Here is an 18,624-nt window from a genome sequence, read left to right on the forward strand (position 1 = left end):
GACCTGGGGGTCCTTGTGCATGAAACACAAAAAGTTAGCATGCAGGTACAGCAAGTAATCAAAAAGGCAAATGGAATGTTGGTCTTTATTTCAAAGGGGCTGGAGTACAAAAGCAGGGAAGTTCTGCTGCAACTGTACAGGGTATTGGTGAGACCACACCTTGAGTACTGTGTACAGTTTTGGTCTCCTTATTTAAGGAAGGATATACTTGCATTGGAGGTAGTTCAGAGACGATTCACTAGGTTAATTCCAGAGATGAGGGGTTTGACTTGGGAGGAAAGGTTGAGCAGGCTGGGCCTATACTCATTGGAATTTAGAAGCATGAAAGGTGATCTTATTGAAACGTATAAGATACTGAGGGAGCATGGCAAGGTAGATGCAGAGAGGATGGTTCCCCTCGTGGGGAAATCTAGAACGCGGGGGCACAGTTTTAGAATAAAGGGTCGCCCTTTTAGAACTGAGATGAGGAAGAATTTCTTCTCTGAGGGTCGTAAATCTGTGGAATTCTCTGCCCCAGAGAGCTGTGGAGGCTGGGTCATTAAATACATTTAAGGTGGAGATAGACAGATTTTTGCATGATAAGGGAGTGAAGGGTTATGGGGAGCGGGCGGGGAAGTGGCTTTGAGCCCAAGGTCAGCCATGATCTTATTGAATGGCGGAGCAGGCTCAAGGGGCAAAGTGGCCTATTCCTGTTCCTATTTCTTACGTTCATTGGGCTAAAAATTGAGTAGCGCCCCGGAAAAATTAGCGTCCCCTCGCTGGAAATTGAGTGGTTGTGCCCCAAGAGGGAAGCGGGGCGCATCCCTCTTGGGGTGCTGTGAGTCAATATTGCGGCGTTATGCGCCACACGCTGCGGCACGGCACGTCGCGCCGCGGCATTGCAGGCCTTCCTCCCCTTCTTAAAGGGGAGGGGCCTTGTGCTACGCCGCCTGGGGCCCAGCTGGGCCTCCGGGGATCGGGAGTGCAGGCAAAAGAGCCCGGCACTCAAGTGAAGTGCCGGGCTCTTGGAGCGCAGCCAGCACTCCGCAGGGGTGCGGGGGGGGGGCGTTGCAGGAGGTCTGGGACGGGAGCGCAGGCAGGTGCTGGCAGGCGGCCAGCAACAAAAATGGCCGCCCCGCACCTCTACTTTAAATTGCGCCTCCCCGGCCGTAGGTACGCCCCCCGACCCTGTCGGACATAGCGTCCGGCGGTAAGTCAGCGGGTGCTCCCGAAATCGTGGCCGGGGCGTGAGTGGGGCGCTGCGCACGTCAATGACGTCATCGCTAGTGGCTCAGCGCCGCAGGGCGCTACCGGTTAGCGCCACCACTAACCTCCCGCTGAATTTTGCGGGAGGCGTGGGTAGTGCCGCGCCCGGGCGCTAGTTGCTTTGCGTCCCGTTCGCGCACTCTTAAGGCGCGAACGGGAGGCGCAACCAACTGAATTTTTCCCCCATTGTCTCTAGTCTAAATTGCTAAGACCCCAGGATTGGGTCTTAGTTTTATGGCAGTTCTTGATTGGCTTTCCTTTGAACATGTGTCTGTCTGCAGTGGCTGGTGCCATCCTTTTAGTGGCCCCTGAGTTTCGATGGTGAGTGTCTGTGGGGGTTATCCTGTTATGCAGGTTTCCTTTAAGTTTCGCGCCGTTGCCTTGAGCAGAGAGATCCATAGACATCAAACTCATCTTTATTACATACATCTTATATATTAATAGTCTCGAGTCCATCACACATACAAAACATATATTTTTATTCTTACTGTTGTTACAGCTACAACCATCCAAGCAAATAGAGAGTGTTCCATCACACTCCTGATTTGCGTCTTGTAGGCGGTGGGAGAGTCAATATGTGAGCCAGTCGTCGCAGAATACTCAGCCTCTATCCTGCTCTAGTAACCACAGCATTTATGTGACTGTCCAGTTGAGTTTATGGTGAAAGGTGACTGCAGGATGTTGATGGTGTGAGATTCGGCGATGGTAATGCCATTAAACATTAATGGTGCTGTTAGTGTGGAACTAGACAGTGGAGGGTTTTAATAATGAACAATTTGGAAATCGAAATGCTGGGGCAGGGAGATAGTGGAATATGCTCGGGACGAAAGTGATGAGTTTATGAGACGGGATTTGAGTTTAGAGTTCTGGATCAACTAGTTTATGTGTGGCCTCACCTCCTTCACCAATGAGGAGGGAAATTAATTTTTGAGATGATTAAGGTGTAGTTTAGGATTTCTGCACTTGAGAGGGTACAGCAGGGGTGCATTTGGGCAATGATCTGAAGGTGGAAGAATGCAATCTTGGCAGCTGACCAGATGTGGGGTTAAAAAAAGTGCACGCAGGCTGTGATACCTTAGCATTTGTTCGTTTAATAGAATTTTTCTCTGTTTAAACCATTGGTTTGGTAAATTCTTGGACAATATTTGTGTGAAAAGGAATATTTAGTACTTCATAGATATGCAAACTGAACAATAGAGAGCAGATATTATAAATCCAATGTTGAATAATTAGAGATATGTCTGCATCAAACTCGCAAATCTATAAAATAGAACAAACTAGCTGTTTCACAACCAAGGAAAAATGCTGCTGATGAGTTCAAAGATGCAAATCAATTTAATCTTTTAAGTAAAATAAACATCAGAATGTGCTGCCGTATGGAATAGCTCTACTGCAAAGCTTGAACTCCAAAGACCTAGGAGTTGTTTAATGAAGATTTCCGGAGCTTTCATCCGTCATGTTCTACTCTTTCTTGCTTTTCCCCTCTTCTTTCATGTCCCCCCACCCCCAAAATAGATTAGCAGCGATTTTCTCAGAGGAGGTGCAGTTCTCTTGACGAAGGATGTAACTTTTAAATTTGTTGTTTTTATTTGATGTCAGGACCAGCTGCTTTTTATTTCTACTCTAGCTACATCATGCCCAAATTATCATTCAGCAACAGATGGTTATGCTGTTCTAATCTAGTTGCAAGGGATCGTGCAACAACAGTCCAGAAAAATATACTTTAACTCGAGTAGCAATGCCACAGTCATCCGAACCATCTCTAGACTGCTGTTACATAATTTTCAGCAGCCAGTTCAGAACAGTGTTGAATCACACTTTGTGCTGTAGTTGACTCATTGGTTCTCCAGGGCTTTGTCCTCTCTCTCACTCTGTTGCTTCTTCATATCAGTGACTACTTCTTGTCATCATCTGACTTGATGCACTCCTTTCCACATTCATCAAATTTCTTTAGATTGTACGATCTTCCAGTCTTGCCACAGTGCCATGACTTATTCACTACATCTTAATGATCGCCATGTTTTTCACTATGGCAATCTTGTTATACACTATCATTCTTACTTCTGGTTCCACTCTTCACCCTTCACCTTGGCCTCACTATCTTCTGACCTTAAATGGAGCTCTCTCATACTTTTCTTTACATAAGAAATAGGAGCAGGAGTAGGCCATTTGGCCCTTCGAGTCTGCTCCGCCATTCAGTGAGATCATGGCTGATCTTCTGCCTCAACTCCATTCACCGGCCTTATTGCCATATCCCTTGATGCCCTTACTAGTCAGAAATCTATCGACTTCTGTTTTGAATATACCCAATGACTGAGCTTCCACAGCCCTCTGGGGTAGAGAATTCCAAAGATTCACCACCCTCTGTGTGAAGAAATTTCTTCTCATCTCAATCCTGAATGGCCTACCCTTTATCCTGAGGCTGTGGCCCCTGGTTCTAGACTCCCCAGCTAAGGGAAACATTCTCCCAGCATCTATCCCATCAAGCCCTGTAATAATTTTGTATGCTTCAATGAGATCCCCTCTCATTCATCTGAATTCAAGAGAATACAGGCCTAGTTTACTCCATTTCTTCTCATATGACAGTCCCGCCATCCCAGGAATCAATCTCGTGGACCTTCGTTGCACTCCCTGTATGGCAAGTATATCCTTCCTTAGGTAAGGAGACCAAAATTGTATACAGTACTCCGGGTGTGGTCTCACCAATGCCCTTTATAATTGGAGTAAGACTTCTTTACTCCTGTACTCAAATCCTCTTTTAATGAAGGCCAGCATACCATTTGCCTTCCTAATGGCTTGCTGCACATTCACTTCCAGTGATTCATGTACAAGGACACCTTTGAGCATCTGCATTCCCCAATCTTTCACCATTGAGGAAATACTCTGCCTTTCTGTTTTTTTCTACCAAAATGGATAACTTCACATTTATCCACATTATATTCCATCTGCCATGTTCTCGCCCACTCACTGAGCCTGTTGAGATCCCCTTGAAGCCTCTTCACATCCTCTTCGCAACTGACACTGCCACCTAGCTTTGTATCATCAGCAAATTTGGAAATGTTATATTTAGTTCCCTCATCCAAATCATTGATATAGATTGTGAATAGCTGGGGCCCAAGCACCGATACTTGCGATACCCCACTAGTCACAGTCTGCCATCCTGAAAAAGACCTGTTTATCCCTACTCTTTGTTTTCTGTCTGTTAACCAGTTCTTAATCCATGCTAGTATATTACCCCAATTCCATGTGCCCTAATTTTGTTCACCAACCTCGTGTGAGACCTTATTGAAGGTCTTCTGAAAATCCAGATATACCACATCTACCGGTTCCCCTTTGTCTACTCCACTAGTTACATCCTCAAAGAACGCCTATAGGTTTGTCAAACAGGATTTCCCTTTCATAAATCCATGTTGACTCTGCCCAATCTTACTATTAGTTTCTAAGTGCCCAGTTATTGCATTCTTTATAATAGATTCCTGCATTTTCCCAACTACTGATGTGAGGCTAACAGGTCTGTAGTTCCCCGTTTTCTCTCTTTTCCCCCCCCGCCCCCTTTCTTAAATAGCGGGGTTACATTTGCTGTCCTCCAATCTGCAGGAACTGTTCCAGAATCTATAGAATTTTGGAAGATGACAACCAATGCGTCCACTATCCCAATGGCCACCTCTTTCAAAACCCCAGGATGTCGGTCATCCAGTCCTTGGGATTTATCGACTTTTAGTCCCATTAATTTTGCTAGTACTGTTTTTTTACTAATAATTTCTAAGTTCCTCATTCTCGGCACACCTTTGGCTTTCTCGTATTTCTGGGAAGTTTTGTGTCTTCCTCCGTGAAGACAGAAACAAAGTATTTATTTAATTTCTCTGCCATTTCCTCATTCCCCATTATAAATTCTCCTGTCTCTGACTGTAAAGGACCTACATTTACCTTCACCGGTCTTTTCCTTTTCACATACCTATAGAAGCTTTTACAATCCGTTTTTATATTTTTCGCTAGTTTGTGCTCATATTCCATTTTCCCTTTCTTTATCAATTTCTTGGTCCCCCTTTGCTAATTTCTAAAAAGATCCCAATCCTCAGGCTGATCGCTTTTTCTGGCAACTTTATAAGCTTCCTCCTTTTGACTTAATACTAGCTTTAATTTCTTTTGTTAGCCGTGGTTGGATCACTTTTCCTTTTGGGTTTTTATGCCCTAGAGGAATATATGTTTGTTGCAAATTATGCATTATTTCCTTGAATGTTAGCCATTGTATGTCCACCTTCACACCTTTTAGTGTAGTCTCCCAATCTACCATGGCCAACTTGTCCCTCATACCCTTGTAGTTTCCTCTGTTTAGATTGAAGACCTTAGTTTCAGATTGGACAACATCACTCTCAAACTTAAGGTAAAATTCCATCATATTATGGTCACTTGTCCCTAAAGGCCCCTTTACCACAAGATTATTAATTAGCCCTTTCTCATTACACAGTACCAGATCCAGAATAGTCTGTTCCCTGGTTGGTTCCTCCACAAACTGATCCAGGAAACCATCTCACATGCATTCCAAGAATTTGTCCTCCACACCATTAGTGGTAATTTGATTTGCCCAGTCAATATGTAGATTAAAGTCCCCATGATTACCATATTGCCCTTGTCACATGCACTTTTAATCTCTTGATTGATACTGTGCCCTACATTACCATTATTGTTTGGTGGCCTATACACAACTCCCACCAATGTTTTCCGCCCTTTGCTGTTTCTTAGCTCCACCCAAACTGATTCCAGTTCTACATCACGATCTGCCAAGCCAAGATCTTTTATCTCTACCGTACCGATCTCATCCCTTATTAACAGAGCTACGCCACCTCCTTTTCCTTTTTGTCTGTCCTTCCTAAATGTTGAATACCCTGGATCATTCAGTTCCCAGCTTTGGTTACCCTGCAACCATGTCTCTGTAATGGCAATTACATCATACCCATTTACTTCTATTAGTGCCATTAATTCATCCACCTTGTTGCAAATGCTATGTGCATTTAGATGAAGTGCCTTCAACTTTGCCTGTTTAATATTTTTCTGCACTTTGACCCTCTTTACTGTTGGCCTTTGTTTCTGCTCCCTACTAGTTTTGCTGACTACTTTTCTAACTTGCACTTCCAGCTTTGTTTCTCTCCGTTCTGGGCCCACACTTAGGTTCCCAGCCCCCTGACAAACTAGTTTAAATCCTTCCCAACAGCACTAGCAAACGCCCCTGCGAGGATGTTGGTCCCGTTTCTGCTGAGGTGTAACCTGTCCAGCTTGTACAGGTCCCACCTTCCCCAGAATCGGTCCCAATGCCTCAGGAATTTAAATCCCTCCCTCCTACACCATCTCTCCAGCCACGCATTCATCTGGTCTATTCTCCTATTTCTGCTCTCGCTAGCACGTGGCATTGGGAGTAATCCTGAGATTACTACCTTTTTGAGGTCCTGCTTTTTAATTTATTTCCTAGCTCCCTGTATTCTGCTTGCAGGACCTCGTCCCTCTTTCTACCGATGTCATTGGTACCGATATGGACCGCGACCTCTGGCTGTTCACCCTCCCCCTTCAGAATGTCCTGCAGCCGCTCAGTGACATCCTTGACCCTGGCACCAGGGAGGCAACATACCATCCTGGAGTCACGTCTGTGGCCACAGAAATGTCTATCTGTTCCCGTTACGATAGAATCCCCTACCATTATTGCTCTCCCACTCTTTTTCCTCCCCTCCTGTGCAGCTGAGCCACTCGTGGTGCCATGGACTTGGCTCTTGCTGCATTCCCCTGAGAAACTATCTCCCCCCGCAGTACCCAAAACGGAAAATCTGTTGGAGAGGGAGATGGATCCAGTGGACTCCTGCACTACCTTCCTAGTTCTTTTACTCTGTCTGGCGGTCACCCATTCCCTGTCTGCCTGTGCACTCTTTATCTGCGGTGTGACCACCTCGTTAAACGTGCTATCCACAAAGATCTCAGCCTCACGGATGCTCCACAGTGACTCCAGCCGCAGCTCCTGCTCCAAAACGCGGATTTCGAGTAGCTGCAGTTGGAGACACTTCCTGCACACGTGTTCGCCCTGGACACTGAAAGTGTCCCTGACTTCTGACATAGCACAGGAGGAGCACTCCAAGCTGCCGAGCTGCCCTGCCATGCCCTACCCTTAATTTACTCCCTTTACTTCCTTTAAATTAAACAATATTAAATACACTAGGGACCTTACTTCACTTTAAACACTACTTACTCTAAACTAGAGACCTTACTTTTACTTTAACGACTGGACTGTAGCAATACTTACTAGGTCCTACTTACCAATCCGCTCCTTCCCTTGTGCCGACGTCACTTTTAATCTCTGACGTCACTTTCGATGTTGCCTGTTGAGGTCCGTTCTCGCTGCTGCTCCCAATAGCTTTTTTCCAAGAAACTTGATTTCCTCTTCTGTACCGAACACTTTTTATCCAAACAGTAACTCCTAACTCTTTATAAAGCCAGGTGGAGGCTGTCCAAAACTTGATTATTGCTCCCATCTCTGAGCAGGCGCTATCACCACTTCTCTTGTATTCTGTCCAGGAGTATAAATGAAATATAAGAAAAAGCTTAGCTTAGCGTCTGATAAGCGCTTTCTCTTCAGTCTCTCTGTTGCAATTTTTTTGTCTTTCTCTGTCTTATCCACACCACTGTAGTCGGTGCACTTCTGTGCTTTCCTCTCGTTACTGCTAAGCTACAAAAATGCCATCTTGTGTGCTTTCTCTTAATCATATTGAAATCAAAACCACTCAAAACTCATTCTTTCCTAAACTCCTATATGTGGAATTCTTTACTGCTCTCAGTCTATTGTTCTTCCTGCAGTCCGCAGATTTTTAAAACGCATGCTTGGTGTTACCTGTCGCTACTTCCTGATGTATCACATTTTCAATTTTCTCGTTTCAAGCCTGCATTCGTGACTTTTACTCTTCACCTATCTTAATTTTTTTTTTAATGGATACCATAGTCTCCCTGTGCTAAAAACATAAAGCATAAACGTTTTTCACCTATCTGAAACTCGGTTACATCTTCCCATGTTATTCCTATTTTTTAATTATCGAACCGGGTTTCCGATTACCGAGTTCGATAGTATAGTGGTTATGTTACTGGACTAGTAATTCAAAAGAGATGACTTTAAGAAGACACGATCATGTTGTTTACATTCTCAGTGCAGATCAAGGTCTGCAGATGTGTCCGATGAGATGGCAACAGTGAGCAAGTGTGGTGTCATGTCAATACTTCATCTGGCCAACTTCAATATTAGAAGAAGGAATATACTCCTGGGTACATAGGGGGAAAATTCGGTTGGTTTGCGCCTCCCATTAGCGCCTTAAGAAGGCGCTAATGGGGCGCAAAGCAACTAGCGCCCGGGAGCGCCGATGTTTGCGCTGCTCACAAAATTGACTAAACATTTTGCGGTGGCGTTAAACACTATTGCCACAATCTCCTGCGCCCGCAGATCGTGACGTCAGTCAAGCGTGTAGCGCCCCGGACCGGATATTGAGTGGTGCCCCCTGTCTTACCGCCTGCCGCTAGTAACGACAGGTTGAGGGGAGCGTTTTGCAGTTGGGAAGTGATTGGGGGAGCGCTATTTAAAGACGACCGCTTCCTGCCTTTTTTTGTCAGTGAAATGTTTTCACCACGCATTCTGAGTGAGAGAGAGAGAGACTGCAGGAGATATTCAAAGCTGTGTTGAGGAGTTTTTGGTACTGAGCAGCACTTTGCAGGTTCTTTTTTATTTGATCTTCCTTGCATCGATTTTAGAAGAGACTAGGGGCTGCACTGTCCGTTCTTTCCCTGGGCCTCTCCGTTGTTCTTTCCAACAGATTTGATGCACAGGTCTCTCCAGGCCTAGATTTAAGGCTGTGGATGGAGAGCAAGATCGACCCTCCCCTTTAAGAACTGGCCGGCGCCAGTGTGTCTGTTCCATTGCTGACTGACATCACATGAGCTTCGCCAGCGCTCTGAGTTAGCACCTCGCTCCTCGGCCTTTGCGCCTTAAGACAGGTGTGTAGCGCCTGATTTAGCGCTCCAAGCACCTCCAGGGGCGATAAAAGCCAAGTTTGCAGTTGGAGGCGATAATTAGCGCCAGGCGCTAAACTTTACGCTCCGGTCGATAATCGCGCCCCAAATGGGGCGATACTGAATTTCTTCCCCCATAGATTCTAGATTAAGTATCAACCTATTCTTCATTTTCCCTTGCCCATTATATCAAAAAACTGCCACGGTGGCATATATAAAGCATGGAGCAACTGTTGGTACACAGGAGACGATGTATTCTACAGTAGAATTGTTGACCTTTGGCTGTATGTTTGAAAGAAAGAACTTGCATTTATATAGCGTCTTTCACGACCTTGGGCCATCCAAAAGCGCTTTACAGCCAATGAAGTACTTTTGAAGTGCAGTCACTTATGTAGGGGAACTCAGCAGCCAATTTGTGCACAGAAAGGTCCCACAAACAGCAATAGGTTAAATGACCAGATAATCTGTTTTTCGTGATGTTGGTGGAGGGATAAATGTTGGTCAGGACACCGGGTGAACTCCTCTGCTTCTCTTCCGATAGTTTCATGGGATCTTTTATGGTCCACCTGAAAGGGTTTTACATCACATCCCTGACATTGCAGCATTTCCTCAGTACTACATGGAAGTGACAGCCTAGATTATGTGCTCAAATCTCTGTCTCAGAGGCAAGAGTGCTACCATTGAGCCAAGACTGACAGCAGAAAGTGTTCTAAATATTCAACAAAAGTTAACAATGGTGGTAAACTAATCTCTAAAGGGTACCTTCCCTCCTCTGGTTGCCCCTGCTGTCCCTTGTGATAAGTAAAGCAAGCGAAAAGAAAATATCAACAGTGTAAAGTAACAGTGTAAAAGTAAAAACAAATTCCTTCCTTGTTGGGTTTGATTGGAACTTGAAATGATTGACCGCTCTCCAATCGATGAGACGTGGTTGTGGATTTGGCAGACTCATACCAGAAGATTTTGCATGAGGTACTGTCTGCTTTTATCAGGTGCTGTGGAGCAATAGACTATTATTGATTCAGTGTGGAAGAAAAGTATTTTGATAAAATTGCATCTTAGGTTTTTTGAATTGACATTGTTCTCTAACCCTCATAAAATCAGGTTTGATTTTTGTTCCATCCACATTATTGAAGCTACCACATGTATGTGCCATTTTGGCTGCATCAAAGCACCTGGCTGCTCCTGTTGACTCTAACTGTTTCCTGTCGAGCTTTATTCTATTATTTTGGCACGGTGTGGGTGGTGGTTGGGGGAGGTGGAGGGGATGGTCCCCGAGGTGTCCTTTGCCCAGGTACCATTTTCTGACTGAAGAGAACAAGCAAGCAGCTCACTGTGGTCCATCTACTCAAACAGCTCTGGGAAGTGGTGTGCAAGTCGTTGAATGAGCCTCCTGCCCACAAGTCATTGTCTTCCACAACCACTTCCCCATTGAAGTAGCATCAGAAAGATTATTATGATTTGATGTTTCAGCAAAAACCACTTCCTTGGCATTGATGTTTCCTTCTGCTTTAAAGGCGACAATAGATAAACATATCGGAGGGGCATTCTGGCTTACTCTGAATTTCAGGATACTAAATACTGTCAACATTCACTAGCTAAGTCCTTTAAAGATTTTTTGCATAGCAATCAAAGAAAAGTCTCTGGTTTTAGGTAATGATGGTATTATGCTTCATCATTACCAGTTAATTAACTGCAGTCTTTTTTGGGGGAAAAATCTACTTATTTGCACATATGTCTGTAATCGAGAGAACTCACTGGGGAGGAAGAAGCCTGGAGAACAGTCGAACATATGATCTGGAGCAGAGTTGAGCCTCTCGGTCAACCATCAAAAGTCCCAGATCCTTTCATTGGAGCAAAGACTACACCAGGACTTTCCTTTTTTGGTGGAGGAAAGTTTGCTAGAAATACAGATGCATCATCAAGAAGCCAACTAACAGACAACAGTCTCTATCCAGAAGTCATTTTGGTGCACCAGATGTCAGAGTCAGCAGTGCAACCTCTTGGCACAATAGTCACTCAAATGTTCTACATCTCATCTCTGCATTGTAGAAACTTTTTCATGGAAATGAAATGAGGCCAGGGTTCTGGCAAAATTTCTCTTTGGTTGGGGAATGGATTTAGGTGCCAGGTGGGCATATGTCACATCGTTTCCTGGAAGGAAGAGAAAATTGCATCTCGGCAGCTTTTCGTCAGGAGTTTGCAAGCCTCCTGGCGCCTCAGTCTGTTGTGATGAGTTATTTTGTTCATAAAGTTAGCCTCTACCAACTGAAGAGAGATGAAGCCACGGCTTTAGTACAGGGGTGGGAGAGTGGCAGGGAAGAAAGAAATGCAATTGTAAAGCAGGGGGAATTAACATGGTGGAATGACACCATGTGCATGAGAAACCCCCCTCCCTCCATGGGCGACACTAGGTTTTGGTAAAAATCCATGGAGAAACATGATAAATATTCCATAGTTTTGGAATAGTAGCTAAACTAAAATATCAAAATTCAAACTCTCAAATTTCATAAGTGTTGTGACTTTTGCTATACGTGTGATTTTTCTGATGATGCTATTCCTTTGTTTCCCTCTTGTTCCAGATATGTGCATCAATCTGATTACTATTTAGTATCTGTATCTATTTTCTGTGCCCTTCTTCCTTCTCCCAGCTCTACAGCTCACGTCTTTCCTATCAGCCCTTTGCTACTCTCGGTGGTGGTTCAGCTGACCTAGTCTGTTGCCCAGCAGCCTTAACTGCTGGTGTAAATACTGCTCGTCCTCATCAGGTAAATCAAAGATTCATGCTTGGTTAAACTCAACATTACTTGATCCAGAGACTCATTTGTAACCAATGCAGCTTACTATATTTTTTAAAAGGTACTGTAATTTCAATGGCAGAAAAAAAAACACTACTGAATATAACCCTGACCAACAGGTTTTTTTGTGTGTCAATTAGAAAGCAGTAAATAAAACCCTGATTGTACCTTAGCAAAATATTGCAGATGCTGGAAATCCAAAATAACAACAGAAAATGCTGGGAAAACTCAGCAGGCCAGGCAGCATCCGTGGAGAGAAAATAGAGTCAACGTTTCGGGTCAAACCCTTTGTCAAGACTGAAGGCCAAGCTGGGAGAGAACAAAAGAGAAGTGAAGAAACATTGAGGTATTCAAAACGAGACGAGATGGTGATAGGACTAGTGGAGACAAAAGACGGCTCTAGATTAGGTGTGAAATGTGCTGGCAGAATGAGACAGCTGCCATGTGGGAGAGGGGAAAAAAGGGCGGGGGGAAAGGGCCAAAACAAAGGCGTGGATAAAAAAATAAGTAAAAATGTAATGGGGACCGAGGTTATGATCTGAAATTGTTGAACTCGATATGGAGCCCGGAAGGCTGTAAAGTGCCTAATCGGAAGATGAGGCGCTGTTCCTCGAGCTTACGTTGAGCTTCCATGGAACAATGCAAGAGTCCGAGTGCAGTGAGGTCTGAGTGGGAATGGGGCGGTGAATTAAAATGACAGGCGACCGGAAGCTCGGGGTCACCCTTACGGACTGAATGGAGGTGTTCCGCAAAGTGGTCACCCAATCTGCGTTTGGTCTCCCCAATGTAGAGGAGACCACATCGTGAGCAGTGAATACAGTATACTAGATTGCAAGAAGTACAAGTAAATCGCTGTTTCACCTGGAAGGGGTGTTTGGGGCCCTGGACAGTGGGAAGGGGGAGGTATAAGGGCAGGTGTTGCATCTCCTGCGCTTGCACGGGAAGGTGCCGGGCAAAGGGGAAGGGGTGCTGGGGGTGATAGAGGAGTGGACTAGGGTGTCTCGGAGGGAGCGGTCCCTACGGAATGCTGAAAGGGGAGAGGAGGGGAAGATGCGTTTGGTGGTGGGATCACATTGGAGGTGGCGGAAATGGCGGAGGATGATCTGTTGAATGTGGAGGCTGATGGGGTGAAAGTTGAGGACAAGGGGAACCCTATCGTGGTTCCGGGAGGGGCAGGGGTGAGGGCAGAAGTGCGGGAGATGGAACGGACACAGTCAAGGGCCGTGTCAACCACGGTAGAGGGGAATCCTCAATTGAGGAAAAAGGAAGACCTGTCGGAAGCACTGGTGTGGAAGGTGGCATCGTCTGAGCAGATGCGGCGGAGACAGAGAAACTGGGAGAATGGAATAGAGTCCTTACAGGAGGCGGGGTGGGAGGAAGTGTAGTCCAGGTAGGCGTGGGAGTCTCTTAATGTTTCTTCACTTCTCTTTTGTTCTCTCCCAGCTTGGCCTTCAGTCTTGACAAAGGGTTTGACCCAAAACGTTGACTCTATTTTCTCTCCATGGATGTTGCCTGGCCTGCTGAGTTTTTCCAGCATTTCTGTTGTTATTCCTGATTGTACCTTGATATGTTGGCTTTGTGTTGCTAATTGCTGCAGTGGTGGTACTTTCTACAATAAGCGCTATGTACTCAAGCTTATGCAGAAACATGGCCTCCGCCCTTTTCTATTTTTAAGAACTTTTAAGATAATTGGCAAAAGAACCAGGGGGAAAGAAAATTACGCAGAGTTATGATGATCTGGAATGCACTGCCTGAAAGGGTGGTGGAAGCCGATTCCGTAGTAACTTTCAAAAGGGAATTGGATATAATAACGGGGGAGTGGAATTAATTGGGTAGCTCTTTCAAAGAGCCAGCACAGGCACGATGGGTCGAATGGCGGCCTCCTGTGCTGTATGATTCGATGAACTTACTTGATTGACTATAGAGAAATTGAAACTTGCCATGGCCTCAGTAAAACAGAATACTAGCTCAATGTATCCGTCTTTTTTATTTTTACATACAGTGATGCCCTTGAAGGTTATTTTGGTGAAATTACGGTACTTCCTTACGGTTTGTTCTGTACTGCACTATATTGTTATTCCTTTGTGTTTAATATCTTTATGCAAAGTAAGAGTGCAAAGATGCAAATAAACACAGAAGTTAGCATTTTCTAGAGAGAAGAGGTTATTTAAAATATGATGGAAAACTTTCAATGGCGAGTGATTTTGAACAAGTCTTAAAGGGTAAAGTGTACAACCAACAACAACAAACAATTTATAAAGCAGTAAGTTCAGTGTAGTCACTGGTTCATTAAAGGAGACTGAATGTCAAAGGGAGGAGTACTTTTTATTGAGTACTCCCCCATTTTACATTGGGGAAAAAAAGGGACTATTTTTCCTCTTAATTTTAGCAAAATGCAGATGGGAATATAAAACTAGATACATCACTTTATAATCGCACCTACTGCATCACTAAAATTAATACACAGAGGCAAATATAGGGCACAATTGAGCGACTTTTTGCGTAAATGTAAAATGCCTTGCCCTCATGGAAACCCACCATGTTGGATATCCTTGCTCCTCCGCCTCTGCTTCGCAGAATAGCTAAATTGAAATCAATGAGGTTGTGACTTCACACTAACCCAAAAAGAAATCCTGACCAGTTCAAACCACAGTATGCCGAGTACCCAACTGGTAACATGCTTGCTCCAGATTGGCTCTTGGACCAGTTCAAAGTCACAGCCCCATTGATTTCCATAGGGTTTCTCCAGTATGGTTCCCTGTCAACAATATCACAAATGCCCTGGAAATTAGACATGAATTGAAGAGTTTCTGTAAGGATAAGGAATTTGATTCTTTTTATAACCAAATATATGTTCAACATACTGTGCAGAAATACTTTAAGTGAAATGGTGCTGTCTTTAAACTTTTCTTTCCCTTTTAAGTAAAGTATAATTACCTATAATATACTGGTTTAATGAGTGGCGTAACATTTTGCAAATATAGTACCAGTAACAACAGGCAATAAAAGTTCACCGATTTACACTCATGACTCCCTTCCACTGCACCTACATAGTTCTTTCAAAATATTGAGCACAGCACATTGGAATAATAAAGTTTAGTTCAGACTTTGATCATTGCTGATTGTCATAGCACCCATTAACTGCCGTAGATTGTGATTGATCTGTATATTGGGATGATTGTGTGCAGTGTTCAGTCCTTCTATGCAATTATTTGACACTTGGACTATATTTACATGTCATGCTTCATGTTCTCATGCCCACTGCCTTGTTGTCTCCTTTCAGGTGCTGTTGCTTTCAGAGTATAAAATATGATTTGTTAACTGTTTATCCTTGAATGGCACAAAGAATGGATAAGTGGTATGCTTTGGGGGTGCAGGAAGCCCTAAACCAGAAATGTGCCTGTCTTTAAATTTCTAATTTCTAATTTTTTTTAAAACAAATTGAATCTCTCTGATCCTGTGGACAAATGCATTTGGACTCTTTATCTTGTACCTAATCATTGAAGTTGTAGCTCTTGATTTCATTCAACTATTAAGTACCATTGATACTGCACACTCATTTACCTCTTTTATTTTCATTCTGCTTTTAAAGGCTCTGGTAGGTGTGAATGTTATGAGCTTCCACCATGTTAGTGGTGCAAATAAATTAATCCCATGTCCAAGTATTTATCTTCCCAAATGCAGAGTATTTCCTCTGGTTCCTCTATTAGTTACTCAGTTTGAATTCTTCATTTGGTAATAAATGGGGTACTTGGAATGAAGAGTCAGTTTATTGGGGATGATGAAGACTCCTCGGTTAGTAGCATCTATCCCTAATCAGTGGTAATGAGTCAGGAGGGATAGAATCCATAGTTTGTGATAATGAAAAGCTCTCATTCTAGGAATCTTAAATACAGATGATGGTGGAAATGCACAGCACGTGTCAGATCTGAAAGAGAAAAGTAGGTTAGCGAGGAAAGGAATGTAACCTATGACACTTTTTTTTGTCAGCGGCATTGTGAACAAAATTCCAGTCATTTTTAATGGTTTTGTTTAAAAAATTGCAATTTCCTTAGTAATTAAAAATGAGAAAAATAATTCAACAATTTCTAAAACAATGAAACAGTACCAAGTAATACCATCATGCTTTGTATTATCCTCACTGTAGCTACAACAAACACATAACGTAGTCAGACACACAGTTCAATGTGGCTTTTGATGTGCTTTGTCACTCACTTTTTTTAAATCTCATTTCTACTCAGTGCATGAACATGACAACACAGAAATGTGCATGTCAGAACAGATCTGTACTTTCACATGTGAAGGTTAGAAAATAAAAAATAGATTCACAAGTGTAGGTAGAATCATAGAATGGTTACAGCACGGAAGGAGGCCATTCAGCCCGTCGAGCCCGTGCCGGCTCTCTGGAAGAACACTTCAGCTAGTCCCACTCACCCGCCCTTTCCCCGTAGCCCTGCAAATTTTTTTCCTTCTGATACTTATCCAACTCCCTTTTGAAAAATAAGATGGAGTCTGCCTCCACCACCCTTTCAGGAAGTGCATTCCTGATCTTAACCACTCGCCGAGTAAAAAAGTTTTTTCTTGCATCACCTTTGATTCTTTTGCGAGTCACCTTAAATCTGTGTCCTCTGGTTCTTGACCCTTCTGCCAATGGGATCAGTTTCTCTCTATCTACTCTGTCCAGACACCTCATGATTTTGAACATCTCTGTCAAATCTCCTCTCAATCTTCTGTGTTCCAAGGAGAACAACCCCAGCTTCTCCTGGAATTATTCTCGTAAATCTTTTCTGCACCCTCTCTGAGGCCTTCACATCCTTCTTAAAGTGTGGTGCCCAGAATTGGACACAGTACTCCAGTTGGGGCCGAACCAGTGTTTAATACAGGTGGTTCATAATTTTCACATTTTTGTACTCTATACCTCTATTTATGAAGCCCAGGATCCCGTAAGCCCTTTTAACTGCTTTCTCAACTTGCCCTGCCACTTTCAACGATTTGTGCACACATACCCCTGGGTCTCTCTGTTTTTGCACCCCCTTTAGGATTGTACCATTTAGTTTATATGTCCTCTCCCCATTCTTTCTACCAAAATGTATCACTTCACACTTTTCTGTGTTAAATTTCATCTGCCACGTGTCTGCCCATTTCACCAGCCTGTCTGTCTTCCTGAAGTCTATCACTCTCCTTCTCACTGTTCACTATATTTCCAAGTTTTGCGTCATCTGCAAATTTTGAAATTGTGCCCTGTACACCCACGTCCAAGTCATTAATATGTATCAAGAAAAGCAGTGGTCCTAGAACCTGACCCCTGGGGAACACCACTGTATACCTTCCTCCAGTCTGAAAAACAACTGTTCACCACTACTCTCTGTTTCCTGTCACTTAGCCAATTTTATATCCATGCTGCCGCTGTCCCTTTTATTCCATGGGCTTCAACTTTGCTGGCAAGCCTATTATGTGGCACTTTGTCGAACGCCTTTTTGGAAATCCATGTACACTACGTCAACCACATTACCCCCATCCACCCTCCCTGTTACCTCATCAAAAAACTCGATCAAGTTGGTTAAGCATGATTTGCCTTTAACAAATCTGTGCTGGCTTTCCTTAATTAATCCACACCTATCCAAGTGACTCTTCATTTTGTCCCTGATTACTGTTTCTAAAAGCTTCCTCACTACCGAGGTTAAACTGACTGGCCTGTAGTTACTGGGTTTATCTTTACACCCTTTTTTGAACAATGGTGTAACATTTGCAATTCTCCAGTCCTCTGGCTCCACCCCCATATCTATGGAGGATTGGAATATTATGGCCAGTATTTCCACCCTCAATTCCCTCAGCATCCTAGGATGCATCCCATTCGCTCCTGGTGATTTATCTACTTTAAGTACAGCCAGCCTTTCTAATACCTCCATCAATTTTTATCCTATCAAGTGTCTCCACTACCACCTCCTTCACTATGTATAAGGCAGCATCCTCTTCCTTGGTGAAGACAGATGCAAAGTACTCGTTTAGTACCTTAGCCATACTCTCTGCCTCCATGCACAGGTCTGCTTTTTGGTCCCTAATCGGCCCCACCCCTCCACTTACTACCCTTTTACTATTTATATGCCTATAGAAGACTTTTGGATTACCTTTTATGTTGACTGCCATTCTATTCTCATACCCTCTCTTTGCCCCTCTTATTTTCTTTTTCACTCCTCCTCTGACCTTTGGTGGAACTGAACATGGACATCAGACCAAAGGCAGCAAGCAGTCTTGATGTATGAATACTTCTTACATGGCACAACCTCAAATTCAGCTGCACACCAACATTTTTCAAATATTTTGTGGCACACCCTAGATCTCAGATTCCATAAACAAAAGTATTCAGCTTGGAACCAGGGATTAAAGCACCCCAGTGACCCATCTTGTCATTTCACCCCATTTGTTGTCGTCTTCCCTCAATTCTATTCTTAATGGCAGGACCTCATTTACATCTTGTAGCTCCTCCTCCCACCAGCAGCCAGCCAAATGAACAGCCTGTCTGGCCGGTGGGAAGTAACACTAGCAGTAG

The 18,624-nt window shown here is 43.8% G+C and overlaps 1 protein-coding gene across 7 annotated transcripts in view; it reads left to right on the forward strand.

Moving 5' to 3' along the window:
* atg13 (ATG13 autophagy related 13 homolog (S. cerevisiae)) overlaps positions 1-18,624 on the forward strand; it is a 108,411-nt gene that overhangs the window by 71,141 nt on the left and 18,646 nt on the right. For 5 of the 7 annotated variants that reach the window (XM_086007609.1, XM_086007611.1, XM_086007612.1 and 2 more), the window contains one exon: positions 11,928-12,044. The exons of the other annotated variants lie outside the window; for them this stretch is intronic. In XM_086007609.1, the coding sequence (XP_085863735.1) occupies positions 11,928-12,044 (117 nt within the window). The remainder of the gene's footprint in view (positions 1-11,927; positions 12,045-18,624) is intronic. 7 annotated transcript variants of the gene reach the window in all.

This window comes from Somniosus microcephalus, chromosome 15 (assembly GCF_052327205.1).
Source record: "Somniosus microcephalus isolate GS21.2 chromosome 15, FLI_Smic_1.0, whole genome shotgun sequence".
Classification (NCBI taxonomy): Eukaryota; Metazoa; Chordata; class Chondrichthyes; order Squaliformes; family Somniosidae; genus Somniosus; species Somniosus microcephalus.